This window comes from Mustela nivalis, assembly GCF_964662115.1.
Source record: "Mustela nivalis genome assembly, chromosome: 4".
Lineage (NCBI taxonomy): Eukaryota > Metazoa > Chordata > Mammalia > Carnivora > Mustelidae > Mustela > Mustela nivalis.
This window is the reverse complement of record NC_139023.1, coordinates 117,397,867-117,416,141: the sequence shown is the minus strand read 5'-3', so window position 1 is coordinate 117,416,141 and position 18,275 is coordinate 117,397,867. Positions and strand designations below refer to the sequence as shown.

The window sequence follows — 18,275 nt, the reverse complement described above, 5'->3', positions numbered from 1 at the left end:
GCCTACTTGTGATCTCTGTCAAATAAATAAATAAAATCTTTAAAAAAAAAAAAAAAAGATCAAAAGATTTGAATGATTATTTATGGATAAGCATAGAGAAAAATGCTTAGTACAATTAATCGTTAGGGACATGCAAATTAAAACCACAATGAGATAGCACTTCACATCCACAATGATGATGATCATCATAAAGAAAGACAATAACAAGTATTGGTGAGGATACAAAGAACCCAAAAGCCTCATTTCTGGCTGGCAGACGTGTATTTCTTTAGAAAACAATTTGGCAGCTTCTCAAAAAAGTTAAACATAGATTTACCATATGACCAGCACTTCTACTTCTGGATGCTTTTCCAACCCAAATGAAAACACATGTCCACACAAAAGCTCCTATGTAAATGATCATAGCAGCATGTTCATGATGGTCAAAATGTGGAAACAACCCAAATATTTATCAACCAGGAAGTGGATAAATAAAATGCGGTGGATTCATACAATGGAATACTACTCAGCAATAAAAAAGAGAGGTGTTATAGCATAGGTGACCCTCAAAACATTATGTAATTGAAAGCAGACAAACACAAAAATCACATATTGTTTGGTTCCATTTACATGAAATGTTCAGAGACAGCAAATCCATAAAAATAGAAAATAGATTAATGGTTGCATGGAGTGTATAATAGGAAATGTGGTTGAATAATGGCCTCCCAAGATGTCCATGTCTCAATACTCAAAGTCTGTGAATGTGTTACCTTACATGGCAAAAGGAATTTTGCATAGGTCATCAAGTTACCAATCTTGAGATGAGGAGATTATTCTGGATTATCTTGAGGGGCCCAGTATAATCACAGGAGTATCTATAAGAGGAAGCAGGAATGTCAGAGTTAGGGAGATTTGAAGATGTGTGTTTCTGGATTTGAGACTGAAGAAAGGCCTATAGCAAAGGAATGCTGAAATGCTGACAGTCTCTAGAAACTAGAGAAATGAAAGCGATGGGATTATCCCTATAAGAAACCACTAGCCAGGGAATAGATTCTCCCTTTGAGCTTCCAGAAGGGATGCAACCTTGTCAATGTCTTGATTTTAGTCCTGCAAGACCCATTTGGACTTCTTCTTTTTTTTTTTTTTTTTTAAGATTTTAGTTTATTTATTTGAGAAAGAGAGAGCATAAGCAGACAGAGGGCAGAGGAAGAGGGAGTAACAGACTCACTGCTAATCAGGGAGCCTAATGTGGGCCTTGATCCCAGGACCCTGGGATCATGACTTGAGTTGAAGGCAGATTCTGAACAACTGAGCCACCCAGGTGCCCCTCATTTTGGACTTCTGACCTCTAGAACTACAAGATAACAAATTTGTGTTTCTTTAAACCACTAAATTTGTGGTTATAGTAACTGTTAGTATGGTTAGTTAGTATAGTACTAATATATAGTATAGTGATTGTTATAGTAATAATAGAAAATAGGGCTAGAGACTCTAGGGAAAATCTATTTCTTTGACTTTTTTTAAAAAAGATTTTATTTCTTAATTTGACACAGAGAGAGAGAGAGAGAGCACAAGCAGGTAGAGTAGAAGAGGGAGAAGCAAGCTCCCCACTGAGCAGGGAGCCCGATGCGGGACTTGATCCCATGACCCTGAGATCATGAGCTGAGCTAAAGGTAGTTGCTTAACCAATTGAGACACCCAGGCACCCCTCTTTGACTTTTTTTGATTTAGAGGCCGCCTACATTCTTTGATTCGTGGTCCCATATCACTGACTTCTGCTTCTGTGGTCACAACCCCTTCTCTGACTTCTACTCCTTCTTTTAGATACTGGCACTTTTTTAAGCACATGTTTAAATGTATAGTAAATACAGTATTTTTATTTTCAATATGAAAAGAACAAAGTTTGAGAGGTAAATAATCATTAGCAGATACTAGTTTGGGAAGCAAGAGAAGCTTTACCTGTACTGGGGGAATGGAAAGCCGATTCTCTTGCCATCAATGTCAAATCTAGTTGAGCCGAATTGGCTACTGATTCAGCACTTATGCTGTTGGGTCTTTCCTTTTTTTATTGGGCTCATTATTTATGGAGTTCCTCTTTAAGATCTATTCTAGTTTAGTGTTTTGTGATTCTGGGCTGCGTTGGAAAATTTTCCCTCTTCCAACTCGGGTTCATGTGTTTGGGGGCCTGTGAACTGACAATAGACTGATTAATAGAAGAAAGCGAGTTTTATTCCATGCTTCTGTGGATCATTCAGATGAAGAAACTCCCCAAAGAGCTAACAATGAGAGCTTATCTACCAATTAATAGGGAAAAGGGAATTAGAGAGAAGAGGCTTCTATGAGAAAACAAATGGAGTTTTCAGGGAGAAAAATGGGCTTTAAGGGAGTCCAATGGAAGATAGGACAGCTTGTGATAATGTTTGTTTATGCAATTTCTTATCCAAATGCAAGTGGCCGGTCATTCCCTGGCAGTGAAGCTTGGCCTCCAAGGACATCCATGGCTGCCTCATTCTGGGAAGGCCCTGCCTTTAGTCAGATAAGGGAAATCTGAAGGCTTCCTTCTGCATCAGCGATATCACACATGCTTTTGGGTTAAAGTCATCTTTATACTGGGTCCCTACATTTGGCAGGGAAAGGGGGAGAGTGTTCTTTAATATGGGGTAGATACGATATTTTTATTTTCAAGATGAAGAAGTAAGAATAGTAGATATTATTGAATGTATTTAAAAATAAATACATCTAGGTTAAATGGGAGATAACTTGGGGTGCTCTTCCCAATGTGAGTTCCAAGGAACACTGGTTACACAGAATGCTCCCTGAAAACAGGTTCTAAGTATTTGTATTTGGTTGGCAGATAAGGAAAGAGAGTATGGGAGGTCCCATGAGGGGCTTCAGGGGTCATGCCTGGAAGTGATATACATCACCTTCACTCGTATCTTGTTAGCCAGAACTCAATCATTTGGCCCCACATAACTGCAGGGAGGCTGGAAATGCCATCTTCCTGTGAGCCCAGGAGGAAAATGAAACAGGATTGGTGAGGTGAACAATATGGCATTATCTTTGCCATGTTAGATTTAAGTCAGATAGATCTGGGTATGGATCCTTGATCTGTCAATCTCTAATTGAGTGACCTCCATGATTCACACAGTATGTACATGTGATTTCACTTTATTTCCCTCACACAGCCCAATATAAAACAGAGGATGACTCTCACATAACACTTTTGGGGAATTTGGGCTGCAAGGAATGATGGAGTTTGAACAGTAGGTTTGAGGAAAACTAAATTATTTTTCCACTGGAAAATGGTGGAACAAACCCCCTAGTCCCACAGCTTGTTTTCATTATAATCTGTCCTAATGGATGCTGGGCCCTTCCTGTTCTTTCAATTACAGATAACTACATGTCTCAGGGATAATCTGCTCAGAGCTCTCCCATGTTGTTCTTCTCACCAAGAAGCATTACTAGTTTTCCTTCTGCTCCTAGAATGTCCTGTGATGCATGATTCTAGGAACTGGTGTAGTCTGGTGGTTCCATTTGCCAAAGCTGTTTGTAAGAAACGAAAATCACAAGTTCTGAGTAAGTTTGATTACTTTTGTCACTTTATCTGTACTGTCAGTAGAGAATCACTGAAGTAAAAGTTGGAGCAAATTTTGGATACAAGATTTAAAAATACACACATGTTTGGGTATATGGTATGTGAATATTTGAAAAGATTAAGTTAATATTACAATCATCATTATTATACAAAGCATGTGTAACTCTTAGGTTTGGTATGGCTTTGACATCAGAATTTAATAACTATAGAGGATCCAGTAAAGATATATCCATACTTTAAAACTTTGTTCATGTTTTAAAACTTGAGACATTTTGACCTGCATGGGAGCAAAATTTGCCATCCCAAAATGTGTCTCTCTAGCATGTGGATTATTCTAGACTATTTTTAAGAAATAGAAGGCTCAGGAGGAACCATTGACCTTACCTCTAACTGCCTAAAAGATGTAAAAGATAAGGCCTGCTCCAGGAAGGGAGCTATCTCCATAGGTAACTATAGTATAATATGAATTAGGTGTGGTAGACAAATTTAGCAAAGTCTGTTAAAATTCCCCTCTGTATTGCTTTGTTTCCAAATGGCCCAGCAAACATTTGTTTACCAAACATTTACTCTTTTGCATCTTCCCGTGATTGTCTTCCTTCCTTTTGAAGACTCAGATTCCTACCCTCTTCTCCTTAACTCTGCATAGCATATAAGCCTTAACTGTCTGACTGCCTCTGGCCCTCATATTCTTTTTTTTTTTTTTTAAAGATTTTGTTTATTTATTTATTTGACAGACAGAGATCACAAGTAGGCAGAGAGGCAGGCAGAGAGAGGGGAGGAAGCAGGCTCTCTGCCGAGCAGAGAGCCCGATGTGGGGCTCGATCCCAGGACTCTGGGATCATGACCTGAGCCGAAGGCAGAGGCTTTAACCCACTGAGCCACCCAGGCGCCCCTGGGCCTCATATTCTTATAGAGCCCTTATACATACAAAATTAAATTTGATTTTCTGTTAATCTGTCTCATTAATTTAATTCTTAGACCAGCCAAAAGCAACTTGAAGGCAAGAGGAGAGTTTTTCCTTCCCAACAGATCAGTGATGAAAAACAAATGTTAAACTTTGTGTTCTCATGTATTGTATTCAGTGCTATGAAATTTCCTTTTACAATTTTAAGCTAATGTTCAAGGTCCAAAGCTTTAAAGGTACAAAGGATATATATGATGAAATATAAGCCACCCAATTCCCCTCCCAGAAAGCAGTTATAGAATATAGTTATTTTGTGTAAACTTTAAAAGATATGTATTCTTAAAAAATAGAGACATAGATTCTTTGATTTTTTTTCTTTTCTTTTCTTTTTTTAAATTTTATTTATTTATTTATTTATTTATTTATTTGACAAAGAGAGAGAGATACAAACAGAGAGGGAACACAGCAGGGGGAGTGGGAAAGGGAGAAGCAGTCTCCCCCGCTGATCAGGGAGCGCGAAGTGGGGCCTGATCCCAGGACCCTGGGATCATGACCTGAGCCGAGGCAGACCCTTAACCCACTGAGCCACCCAGGCACTTCTCTTTTTTTAATTTTTTTAATGGTAGCACATCATTCACATTTTTTGGCAACTTGCCTTTTCCCATCCACATTATATTGTAAGGATATGTTTGTTCTGTTACAGGAACTGCCTGGTTCTATTTAATGGCTTATTAGTATTCTATTGGGAGGATATACTATAAATAGCTTTTTCTAAGCTTTTGCTATTATAATAGTGCTAACATGTATTTCTTTATATGTATATACATTTACACAGATAGGGAAAATTCCAGAAGGAAAATTACTGGATCAAATTTTATGTGCATTTAAAATTTTGAGAGATTTTGCCAAATGACCATGCACAGAACTTTAAGTGGTCAAAATTCATATTGTAGTCTATGTAAATTGCATGTAAAAGTGCAACATGACAGCCTTGACAGAGGATATACAAATTTATACTTCATCAACAAATACAAGAGCATCAGCCCACGCATTTTTCTACAGTATTATCAAACTTTGGTATTTGCCTTTCTGAAGAATCTCTTATTTTGAATTTTGATTTCCTTTTTTTTATTCTTTAAAATATTTTATTTATTTATTTATTTGACGGATAGAAAGAGAGAGAGACTGTGCACAAGCAGGAGGAGTGGGAAAGGGAGAAGAGGCTCCCCATTGAGCAGGGAACCCAACACAATGAGGGGCTTAATCCCAGGACCCTGAGATCATGACCTGAGCCAAAAGCAGCCACTTAACCAACTAAGCCACCCAGGCACCCAGAATTTTTATTTTCTCATTATAAATGAGATATAGTGCTGGTTTTCCTATATCTCAAATCCATTCTCTGGGAACTATCAGTTCTTCCCTCTTAACCGATTTTTCCATGTGTTGTTGTTAGTGTTTTTCTTTTTATTTAGGAGCTCTTTTTAAAAAAATTTTGTTATTTGACAGAGATCACAAGTAGGCAGAGAGGCAGGCAGAGAGAGAGAGAGAGAGGGAGAAGCAGGCTCCCTGCTGAGCAGAGAGCCCGATGCAGGGCTCTATCCCAGGACCTTGGGATTATGACCTGAGCTGAAGGCAGAGGCTTAACCCACTGAGCCCCCCAGGTACCCCTATTTAGGAGCTCTTAAATGATTAAGGCAATTAATACTTAATCAATAATTGAATTACAAATCTTTTTTCTCTGGGTTATTATTATTTTTTTTACTTTGTGGTACTTTTGAATGCATAATTATTCTACATTTTTATGAAGGGGTGCATTGGTGGCTCCGTTAGTTGAGGATCCAACTCTTGGTTTCAGCTTGGGTTGTGATCTCAGGGTAGTAGGATCAGAACACCCCCCACCCCCACCTCCGCACTCAGTGCTCAGCAGGGCGTCGTCTTGGGATTCTTTCCCTCTTCCTCTGCCCATTCCCCTGCTCTCACTTGCTCTCTCTCTCTCTCTCAAATAAATAAATCTTAAAAAGAAAACAAAAAGCAAACAACCACAACAAAAATGTTTGTTACTTTAAAACATTTTTATGAAGTCTAGTATATGAACATTTTCTTTTATGATTTCTGAGTTTAGATCATACTTCAGAAAGCCTACCTCACTCTGAAATTAAAAAAAAAAATCCCCAGGCACCTGGGTGGCTCAGTTAGTTGAGCATCTGCCTTCGGCTCAGGTCATGATTCCAGGGTCCTAGATTGAGTCCCGCATGGAGCTCCCTCTCTGTGGGGAGCCTCCTTCTCCACTTGTCCTTTCTTCCACTCATTCTCTCAATCTCTCTCTCTCACTCTCTCTCAAATAAATAAAATCTTTTTAAAAAGATTCCCATGCTCCTATTAGAATTTTTTTTTTTAAGATTTTATTTATTTATTTGACAGACAGAGATCACAAGCAGGCAGAGAGGCAGGCAGAGAGAGAGGAGGAAGCAGGCTCCCCGCTGAGCAGAGAGCCCGACGCGGGGCTCGATCCCAGGACCCCGGGATCATGACCTGAGCCGAAGGCAGAGGCTTCAACCCACTGAGCCACCCCGGCGCCCCCCCTATTAGAATTTTTTGAGGTTTCATTTATTTAAGTAATCTCTATATTCAGAATGGGTCTTAAATCCATGACCCTGAAATCATGAGTTACACACTCCTCCAACTGAGCCAGCCATGTGTCCCCCTTTTCTTTTTTGATGTGGGCTCCATGCCCAACATGGGGCTTGAACTCATGACCCTGAGATCAAGAGTAACATGCTCTACTGAATGAGCCAGCCAGGCAGGTGACCCTCTCCTCCTAGAATTCTTATTGTTTCATTTTTATGTTTAAATCTTTGATCCATATGGAGTTTATCTTGATTAAACTTTATTTTTTCTGAGTCAGTTTTCAGTTGTCCCCACACATTTATTGAATGATGTGTTTCATTCCCACTAATGTGCAATGCCACTTTTATCATATGCTAAAATGTCATGCATATTTGAGTCTATTTATGGAATCTCTATAAATCTGTCTTTCATGCATCTGCATCATATTATTTTACTTGTATTACTTGTATTTTACTTGTATTAACATTTGATAGGTTCGTTTTCTGAGAATTATCCTTTAAAGTTCAAAAATCCAAGCTGGAACCAAGTAATATTTCCATATTGTTATTGAGTTGGTTTAAAAAATAAACCCATATATACCAGGTATTCATAGAGTCTGAAAACATAGATACTATTTTTTCAGATTGAAAGTGTTCTTTTTTTTTTTTTTAAGATTTTCTTTATTTATTTGACAGACAGAGATCACAAGTAGGCAGAGAGACAGGCAGAGAGAGGAGAAAGCAGGCTCCCTTGCTGAGCAGAAAGCCTGATTCAGGCTTGATTCCAGGATCCTGGGATCATGACCTGAGCTGAAGGCAGAGGCCTTAACCAACTGAGCCACCCAGGTGCCCCAAGATCGAAAGTGTCCTTGAGGGACGCCTGGGTGGCTCAGTTGGTTAAGCAGCTGCCTTTGGCTCAGGTCATGATCCCAGGGTTCCTGGGATGGAGTCCCACATCGGGCTCCTTGCTCCACAGGGAGCCTGCTTCTCCCTCTGACTCTGCCTTCCACTCTGTCTGCCTGTGCTCGCTCTCGCTCGCTCTCCCTCTGACAAATAAATAAATAAAATCTTTAAAAAAAATTTATTAAAAAAAAAAAAAAAAAAAAAAAAGAAAGTGTCCTTGATGAAGGGTACCTTGGTGGTTCAGTCATGATCCCGGGGTCCTGGGATGGAGCCCTGCATTGGGCTCAGCTGGGTGCCTGCTTCTGCAGCTCCCTCTGTTGTCTCCCCTGCTTCTGCTCTCTGGCACTCTCTCACTCTCTGTCAAATAAATAAATAAAATCTTAAAAAAAAAAAGAAAAGAAAAGATAATGTCCTTGGTGACATGATATGCATGTATGTGTGTGTTTGTGTGTGTTCTTACGTATGTTTTCAGACTTTTAGATACTGTATGGAATTTTCAGTTTGAAAATCATGCAACCAGTAAGTAGTCAGGTATTCACAGGAGCTATAAGCAAGTTTCTTCAGAATCCTAAATTTGAGTTTTAATTCCAATGATGCTAAATTCACAACTATGAGAAATAAATGTCCAGGATGATATCCTGATACAAGATACTTTCTAGATTTTGTCATCAGAAATGGAAACCATTACCTATTTCATACATTAAAGAACCCAGTAGAAACGGGAATTTTTTTTTTTTTTTTGAGGCTGCATATTTATCATGGCTGATTTTATACCCCTCAGAGCAGTGTTTGGCATCTTTGCAAGAATCTTCTTTCAAAAAAATGATCCAGATGCTTAAAACTGCCATTATCTCCCAGCTGTATCAGTGGACTGAAACCAGTCAGAGTTACTGCAGTCTTAAAGCTCTTCTAAGAATGATGAAAGAAGTACATAAGGTAAGTGTTCCTCTGAGGGAATGTATATACCATTTTACTCAAAATCCCTCTGGTCTTGGCCAACTGGAGTCCTCTTTTGTTTTGTTTCTAAATCAGAAATAAAATGTTTTATTCTGTCCTCAGTAATTCAGAATTTTGCTCATTTTGCTGACTGGCTAGACCCTAGCCATAGACTACATATTTTATGTATATAACATATTTTATCTAATATATACTAGATGCACAAATACTCAAAAAATGAGAATGACTCAGCGTTTTCAGTAGAGTACACAACATAATCTAATTTAAACGTAGGGTACTAATAAACCTAATGATTGTTGAGGGAGAAGGAGGAGCCAGAGCATTTTTTTTTTAAAGATTTTATTTATTTGACAGAGAGAGAGAAATCACAAGTAGGCAGAGAGGCAGCAGAGAGAGAGGGGGGAGGAAGCAGGCTCCCTGTGGAGCAGAGAGCCCGACGTGGGGCTCGATCCCAGGGTCCTGGGATCACGACCTGAGCCAAAGGCAGAGGCTTTAACCCACTGAGCCACCCAGGCACCCCGAGCCAGAGCATTTTAAATAAAAGAGCAGAATTAAATTAGTATTGTTCAATTAAAAATAATTAGCTAATGGGGTGGTAATCCTTTTTTTTTTTTTTTTTAAAGGTTTTATTTATTTACTCGACAGAGAGAGATCACAGTAGACGGAGAGGCAGGCAGAGAGGCAGGCAGAGAGAGAGAGAGGGAAGCAGGCTCCCCGCTGAGCAGAGAGCCCGATGCGGGACTCGATCCCAGGACCCTGAGATCATGACCCGAGCCGAAGGCAGCGGCCTAACCCACTGAGCCACCCAGGCGCCCCTGGGGTGGTAATCCTTATATCAATTCAATTAGATTTTAAGCCAAAGACTATAATAAGAGATGAGGAAGGACACTATATCATACTCAAAGGGTCTGTCCAACAAGAAGATCTAACAACTTTAAATATCTATGCCGCTAACATGGGAGCAGCCAACTATATAAACGAATTAATAACAAAATCAAAGAAGTACATCGACAATAATACAATAATAGTAGGGGACTTTAACACTCCCCTCATTGAAATGGACAGAGCATCCAAGCAAAAGATCAAGGAAATAAAGGCCTTAAATGACACACTGGACCAGATGAACATCACAGATATATTCAGAACATTCCATCTCAAAGCAACAGAATACACATTCTTCTCTAGTGCACATGGAACATTCTCCAGAATAGATCACATCCTGGGTCATAAATCAGGTCTCAACCGGTATCAAAAGATTGGGATCATTCCCTGCATATTTTCAGACCCCAATGCTCTGAAGCTAGAACTCAATCACAAGAGGAACTTTGGAAAGAACCCAAATACATGGAGACTAAACAGCATCCTTCTAAGGAATGAATGGGTCAACCAAGAAATTAAAGAAGGATTGAAAAAATTCATGGAAACAAATGATAATGAAAACACAACAGTTCAAAATCTGTGGGACACAGTAAAGGCAGTCCTGAGAGGAAAATATATAGTGATACAAGCCTTTCTCAAGAAACAAGGAAGGTCTCAAATACACAACCTAACTCTACACCTAAAGGAGCTGGAGAAAGAACAACAAAGAAAGCCTAAACCCAACAGGAGAAGAGAAATAATAAAGATCAGAACAGAAATCAATGAAATATAAACCAAAAAACGATAGAACAAATCAATAAAACTAGGAGCTGCTTCTTTGAAAGAATTAATAAGATTGATAAACCCCTGGCCAGACTTATCAAAAAGAAAAGAGAAAGGACACAAATAAAAAAAATCATGAATAAAAGAGGAGAGATCACAACCAACACCAAGGAAATGCAAACAATTATAAGAACATACTATGAGCAACTCTACACTGACAAATTTGACAATCTGGAAGAAATGGATGCATTCCTAGAGACATATAAACTATGACAACTGAACCAGGAAGAAACAGAAAACCCAAACAGACCCATAACCAGTAAGGAGATTGAAACAGCCATCAAAAATCTCCAAACAAACAAAAGCCCAGGGCCAGATGGCTTCCAAGGGGAATTCTACCAAACATTTTTTTTTAAGATTTTATTTATTTATTTGATAGGCAGAGATCACAAGTAGTTAGAAAGGCAGGCAGAGAGAGAGGAGGAAGCAGGCTCCCCACTGAGCAGAGAGCCCGATGTGGGGCTCGATCCCAGAACCCTGAGATCATGACCTGAGCCGAAGGCAGAGGCTTTAACCCACTGAGCCACCCAGGCGCCCCTCTACCAAACATTTAAAGAAGAATTAATTCCTATTCTCCTGAAACTGTTCCAGAAAATAGAAATGGAAGAAAAACTTCCAAACTCATTTTATGAGGCCAGCATCACCTTGATCCCAAAAGCAGACAAGGATCCCATCAAAAAAGAGCATTACAGACCAATATCCTTGATGAACACAGATGCAAAAATTCTCACCAAAATACTAGCCAATAGGATTCAACAGTACATTAAAAGGATTATTCACCACGAACAAGGGGGATTTATTCCAGGGCTGCAAGGTTGGTTCAACATCCGCAAATCAGTCAATGTGATACAATACATTAATAAAAGAAAGAACAAGAACCATATGATACTCTCAATAGATGCTGAAAAAGCATTGAACAAAGTACAGCATCCCTTCCTGATCAAAACTCTTCAAAGTGTAGGGATAGAGGGCACATACCTCAATATCATCAAAGCCATCTATGAAAAACCCACCGCAAATATCATTCTCAATGGAAAAAAACTGAAAGCTTTTCCGCTAAGGTCAGGAACATGGCAGGGATGTCCATTATCACCATTGCTATTCAACATAGTACTGGAAGTCCTAGCCTCAGCAATCAGACAACAAAAATAAACTAAAGGCACCCAAATTGGCAAAGAAGAAGTCAAACTATCACTCTTTGCAGATGATATGATACTTTATGTGGAAAACCCAAAAGACTCCACTCCAAAACTGCTAGAACTCATACATGAATTCAGTACAATCAATGCACAGAAGTCAGTTGCATTTCTTTACACCAACAATAAGACAGAAGAAAGAGAAATTAAGGAGTCAATCCCATTTACAATTGCACCCCAAACAATAAGATACCTGGGAATAAACCTAACCAAAGAGGCAAAGAATCTATACTCAGAAAACTATAAAGTACTCATGAAAGAAATTGAGGAAGACACCAAAAAATGGGAAAATATTCCAAGCTCATGGATTGGAAGAACAAATATTGTGAAAATGTCTATTCTACCTAAAGCAATCTACACATTTAATGCAATCCCTACCAAAATCCCATCCATTTTTTTCAAAGAAATGGATTTCCCCCAGCTTCAGGGAGAGTTGCCCCCCCACTATAGCCCCTACCTCCCCCCAGGCTTTCCCACTCCGTACAACCCTCCCCTGTTGGGGTCCCCCCTGCCTCTGACCCACCTCTAACTCCGGTGGACACTGACCTCCCAGGAAGGGCCCCTTCCTCCCCCTCCTCCTCTGTTTTCACCCAGAACCTCCCACCCACACCCCAAGCTGCAAACCCTCCTTTAGAACTCTGTTGGACCCCAGTTCAGAGGAGGCCTGTGCTATGGTTCCATATAAAATTTATTTGGAACCAGAAAAGACCTCGAATAGCCAAAGGGATATTGAAAAAGAAAGCCAAAGTTGGTGGCATCACAATTCCGAACTTCAAGCTCTATTACAAAGCTGTCATCATCAAGACAGTATGGTACTGGCACAAAAACAGACATATAGATCAATGGAACAGAATAGAGAGCCCAGATATAGACCTTCAAGTCTATGGTCAACTAATCTTTGACAAAGCAGGAAAGAATGTCCAATGGAAAAAAGACAGCCTCTTCAACAAATGGTGTTGGGAAAATTGGACAGCCACATGCAGAAAAATGAAATTGGACCATTTCCTTACACCACATATGAAAATACACTCAAAATGGATGAAGGACCACAATGTGAGAAAGGAATCCATCAAAATCCTTGAGGATAACACTGGCAGCAACCTTTTTGACCTCAACCACAGCAACTTCTTCCTAGGAACATCGCCAAAGACAACAGTAGCAAGGGCAAAAATGAACTATTGGGATTTCATCAAGATCAAAAGCTTATGCACAGCAAAGGAAACAGTTAACAAAACCAAAAGACAACTGACAGAATGGGAGAAGATATTTGCAAATGACATATCAGATAAAGGTCTAGTATCCAAAATCTATAAAGAGCTTATCAAACTCAATACCCAAAGAACAAATAATCCAATCAAGAAATGGGCAGAGGACATGAACAGACATTTCTGCAAAGAAGACTTCCAGATGGCCAACAGACACATGAACAAGTGCTCCACATCCCTCGGTATCAGGGAAATACAAATCAAAACCACAATGAGATACCACTTCACACCAGTCAGAATGGCTAAAATGAACAAGTCAGGAAATGACAGATGCTGGTGAGGATGCAGAGAAAGGGGAACCCTTCTACACTGTTGGTGGGAATGTAAGCTGGTGCAGCCACTCTGGAAAACAGCATGAAGGTTCCTGAAAAAGTTGAAAATAGAGCTACCCTATGGCCCAGCATTTGCACTACTGGGTGTTTACCCTAAAGATACAAATGTAGTGATCTGAAGGGGCACGTGCACCTGAACATTTATAGCAGCAATGTCCACAATAGCCAAACTATGGAAAGAACCTAGATGTCCATCAACAGAGGAATGGATAAAGAAGATGTGATATATATAGATAGATAGATAGATACCTATCTATCTATCTATATACACACACATACACAATGGAATACTATGCAGCCATTAAAAGAAATGAAACCTTGCCATTTGCGATGACGTGGATGGAACTAGAGGGTATTATGCTTAGCGAAATAAGTCAATCAGAGAAAGACAACTATCATATGATCTCCCTGATATGAGGAAGTGGAGATGCAATATGGGGGGGTATGGGGGGAAGGAAAAGAATAAATGAAACAAGATGGGATCGGGAGGGAGACAAACCAAAAAAATCTCTTAATCTCACAAAACAAACTGAGGGTTGCTGGGGGTGGGGGGAAGGGAGAGGATGGTGGGGTTATGGACATTGGGGAGGGTATGTGCTATGGTGAGTGCTGTGAAGTGTGTAAACCTGGCGATTTACAGACCTTTACCCCTGGGGCTAATAATACATTATATGTTTAAAAAAAATAAAAATAAATAAAAAATAAAAAAATAATTAGCTAAGATAAGATGATTTTATAAATATAAATTGCCAAATACAATCAAAATCCATTTCTCCACACAATATCAATCCCAATAGGAGAAAACATTATGTATAAAATTAGTGCTGAAGTGTTAATGCACTGATTATTTCTAAAGTAGTATATTTCCTTTTACCTAGTTTTATTGAGATATAATTATATAACATTGTGTGAGTTTAAGGTGTGCAATATATTGCTTTGGTACACTTATACTTATTTGGTATACTGATTCATTTTATAACTGGAAGCTTGTACCCTTTGACCAATAGTCCTCGATTTCCCCCATCCCCTTGCCCCTGACAGCCACCATTCTTCTTTGTGTTTCTGAGTTTGGCTCATACATATGTATTTTTCTTTCTCTAAGCTATTTCACTTAAAATAATGTCCTGCAAGTCCACTCAACCCATGTTGTCTTAAAGGAAGGATTTCCTTCTGCGTCATGGCCAGATAATATTTAGGGTATATATACATCTTTATCCATGTATATATACATTCTTTATCCATTCATCCATCCAGGATGCTTGTTTTCGTGTCTTGGCTTTTGTAAAAAATGCTGCATTGAACATGGGGGGTACATGTATCTCTTTGAGACACTGATTTCATATTCTTTGAAATGAATATACTTATCCAGATGAATGTTTTTTTAATATACCCAGAGGTGGGATTGCTGGATCATATGGTGGTTCTATTTTTAATTTCTTGAGGAACCTCCATACTATTTTCCACAGGGGTTGCACCAATTAACAGCCCTACATGCAATGTTCAAGGGTTCCCTTTTCTCTATATCCTTGCCAACACTTACCTCTTGTCTTTTTTGTCTTTCTGATTACAGCCATTCTCATTGTGTAGCTTTGGGTTGTATTTCTCTGATGATTAGTGATGTTGAACATCTTTTCCTGTACCTGTCGGAGATCTGTAGGTCTTCTTTGGAAAAACAGCTATTCAGTTTCTCATTTTTAAATCAGATGTTTTTTTTTGTTTGTTTGCTCAGTGGCATGTGTTCTGTATATATTTTAGATATTAATTCCTTCTCAAGTATGTAATTTGCAAATATTTCCCCCCATTTCATAGGTTGTGTTTTCATTTTACTTTCTTAATTTATATTCTTAGATTCTATTTTCCTGCCTTGCATCTTTTGGATTAGTTTGATTTGATAGAGGCTTATTTAGATCATTGATTTTCCAGAATTGCTTCTTCTGGGAAACCTTCTTGAACCCCTCAAGTCCTTCCCCCAATCAGAAACTGTGTCCTCCATACCAGATTACTTATTTTTACCTATCAGGCCCTGGGTCATGGGTTGGTAATCTACACATATGGGCAGCCTCATGTTTTTGTTATTAAAGTTTTATTGGAACACATCCACACTCACTTGTTTACATATTCTCTAAGGCTATTTTCTTCTTCAGAGTGTCAGGGTTGAATAGTTGCACCAGAGACTCTATGGTCCCAAGCACAAATATTTACTGTTTGGATTTAAGAAAGAGTTTGCTGACTACTATACTAGACAGTAATCTGTGTGTCAGCAAAGAGAATTTTTAGTTTATGTTTTGTTCCACACCTGGCAAATAGTGTATGCTAAAATAATATTCATTAATTAATGGAGAAAAGACTAATTTTGTCAAAAGCACTTGGATTTTATTCCTAAGATCTCAAAATTGTTTCCAGTATATCTGTGCCCCAAGAACTGGTTTACTAGTCTCCATTGTCAACATCTGTTATCTTTTACAGTATTTATGAAAATTGGATAAATTATAGATCAAAAATTAGATGTTTTATAGAATTCTATTTTATCAATGCCAAATGCATTGGGTTTATAGAGCTCTATTCTAATTATCTATATGATAACCATAAATATAATAGATTAAATAATATATTAATAGAAAATGAAATTCACAAGTCATGTGTTCTCTAAGGTAAACACAGCTAACTGTCGACTACCAGAAAATACTTTCATCATAGATGAATTCCCCAGTGAGGTGATCTTTCATGAAAGTACAAGAAGGCTGTTCTTTAGGAATAACAACCTGGTAAGACTAAAATTTTTATTTCTGAAAATTTTCATCCTTTATAGGACACATTAGTAGCTGGGTATCTTGTTGATAAATCAAGATTTGGACATTTCTTTTTTTTTTAAGATTTTATTTATTTATTTGACAGAAATTACAAGTAGATGGAGAGGCAGGCAGAGAGAGAGGGGGGGGGGGGAAGCAGGCTCCCTGCTAAGCAGAGAGCCCGATGCGGGACTCGATCCCAGGACCCTGAGATCATGACCTGAGCCGAAGGCAGCGGCTTAACCCACTGAGCCACCCAGGCGCCCTGGACATTTCTTCATTGCAATGCTGAATTGCTAAATTAGATGATCACTGAAAATCTAAACACCTTTAACTCACAAAACAGATGCATTTTCTTAGAAAGTTTTCTAGCTACTTTGAATTTTAAAAAATAGATTGCCAAAAGAATAGAGGGAAACAATTAAAAATGATGAGGTGGGGCGCCTGGGTGGCTCAGTGGGTTGAGCCTCTTCCTTCCTCTCAGGTCATGATCTCAGGGTTCTGGGATCAAGGGTTCTGGGATCGAGCCCCGCATCAGGCTGTCTGCTCAGCAGGGAGCTGGCTTCTCTCTCTGCCTGCCTCTGCCTACTTGTGATCTCTGTCTGTTAAATAAATAAACAAAATCTTAAAAAAAAAAAAATGAGGTAAAGGAATGAAAATTTTTTCCTTTGAATTATTAAAGCTATTATCTCTTGTTATTTTTTAGATACCTGCAGAAAACCTCAGTCCCATTATTTTCAGTAATTTTCCATTTATTTTTAATTTACCATCCAAGATTCAATTATTTCAAGCTGAGTCCTATTTGAAAATGCTGGTATGTATGCTCTACTTTTTTTTTTATTATGCAAAATTACAAACATATACAAAATAGAGATAATGGTGTAATGAACCCCATCACAAAGTTCCAGTCATCATCAACATTTTACCCATCAACGATTTCCCCATGGATCACCTTTGTTGGTTTTGTGGTGGTTATTATTTCAGCTGAAGTATTTTAAAGCAAATCCCAGACCCAATTTCCTTTCACCCTTCTATACTTCAGTGCATTGTTTCCGGTTGTTTCACTCTTATTCATGCTGAGATTTGTCAGTGGCTTCGGTTGGTGACCACATGATTATTCTCTCGTAATGCTTCCCGCTAACACTTTATTTAGTAATTCTCTCTGTTGTTTCGGTTGAGGTTTGCAAAACAGCATTATTTCTAATCATATCATTCCTTCCAAAGTTATTAATTGAATTCTGTAAAGATCTTTTCCTCATCAACCTGGACCATTTGGCTACATTCATATAGGAGAGTAGAATGATGCTTAAGCCTTTTTCTTTAATTATTAAATGTTGCCAAATCACTATACAGTGAGGTTGTACTAATTTGTTACTACCAGTAACATACACACTATAATCAATGCAGAGTGTTATCAAGCTTTGTGCTCTTTTTCAACTGAACAGGTTAATCATGATTATTTTGGCTAATTTTAAATGGTTTTCTCATGATTATATAATGTCTGAGTCCTCACTTTAGATAATACCCATGGTTTTCCTTCTGTGAGCAAATACTGAAATGATCTAGTAACCACTCTTTCTCTCTCCCGTTCCTCTCCTCCTCTATCCAGTTGTTGTTGTTTTTTTAAGATTTTATTTATTTATTTATTTGACAGATAACAAGTAGGCAGAGAAAGAGAGAGAGAGAGAGAGAGTGGGGGGAAGCAGGCTCCCCGCTGAGCAGAGAGCCTGATGAAGGGCTCCATCCCAGGACCCTGAGATCATGACCTGAGCCGAAGGCAGAGGCTTTAACCCACTGAGCCCCCCAGGGGCCCCATCCTCTAGCCAGTTTTAGTTACTACTGTGATCTTAGTGTTTGGATTTCATATCTGCTTAAGAGCTTGGAGCTTGATATATAGCTCCGTCTGATATTTTTTAATTCCCAAATAACGGCTATGAGTCAATCAGTGAGTTTATTCTGTTTCCCATTTACTCTCTTCCTTCTGCTTCTTTTCGAGTCGTTGAATTATTCCCACAGAATATTTACATACTATTTCATCTCTCTTAACC

The 18,275-nt window shown here is 38.7% G+C and overlaps 1 protein-coding gene across 4 annotated transcripts in view; it reads left to right on the top strand.

Annotated features, from left to right (window-relative positions):
* The window catches only part of LOC309862577 (putative E3 ubiquitin-protein ligase HERC6), a 62,903-nt gene that overhangs the window by 28,491 nt on the left and 16,137 nt on the right, over positions 1–18,275 (top strand). For 2 of the 4 annotated variants that reach the window (XR_014310590.1, XM_082726600.1), the window contains exons 12-15: positions 3,372–3,555; positions 8,769–8,923; positions 16,090–16,203; positions 16,934–17,041. Coding sequence is in view for 3 of the 4 variants with exons in the window: in XM_082726600.1 (XP_082582726.1) it covers positions 3,372–3,555; positions 8,769–8,923; positions 16,090–16,203; positions 16,934–17,041 (561 nt within the window). In the remaining variant the exon portion in view is untranslated. The remainder of the gene's footprint in view (positions 1–3,371; positions 3,556–8,768; positions 8,924–16,089; positions 16,204–16,933; positions 17,042–18,275) is intronic. The other 2 variants (XM_082726601.1, XM_082726602.1) reach the window with 2 other exon arrangements.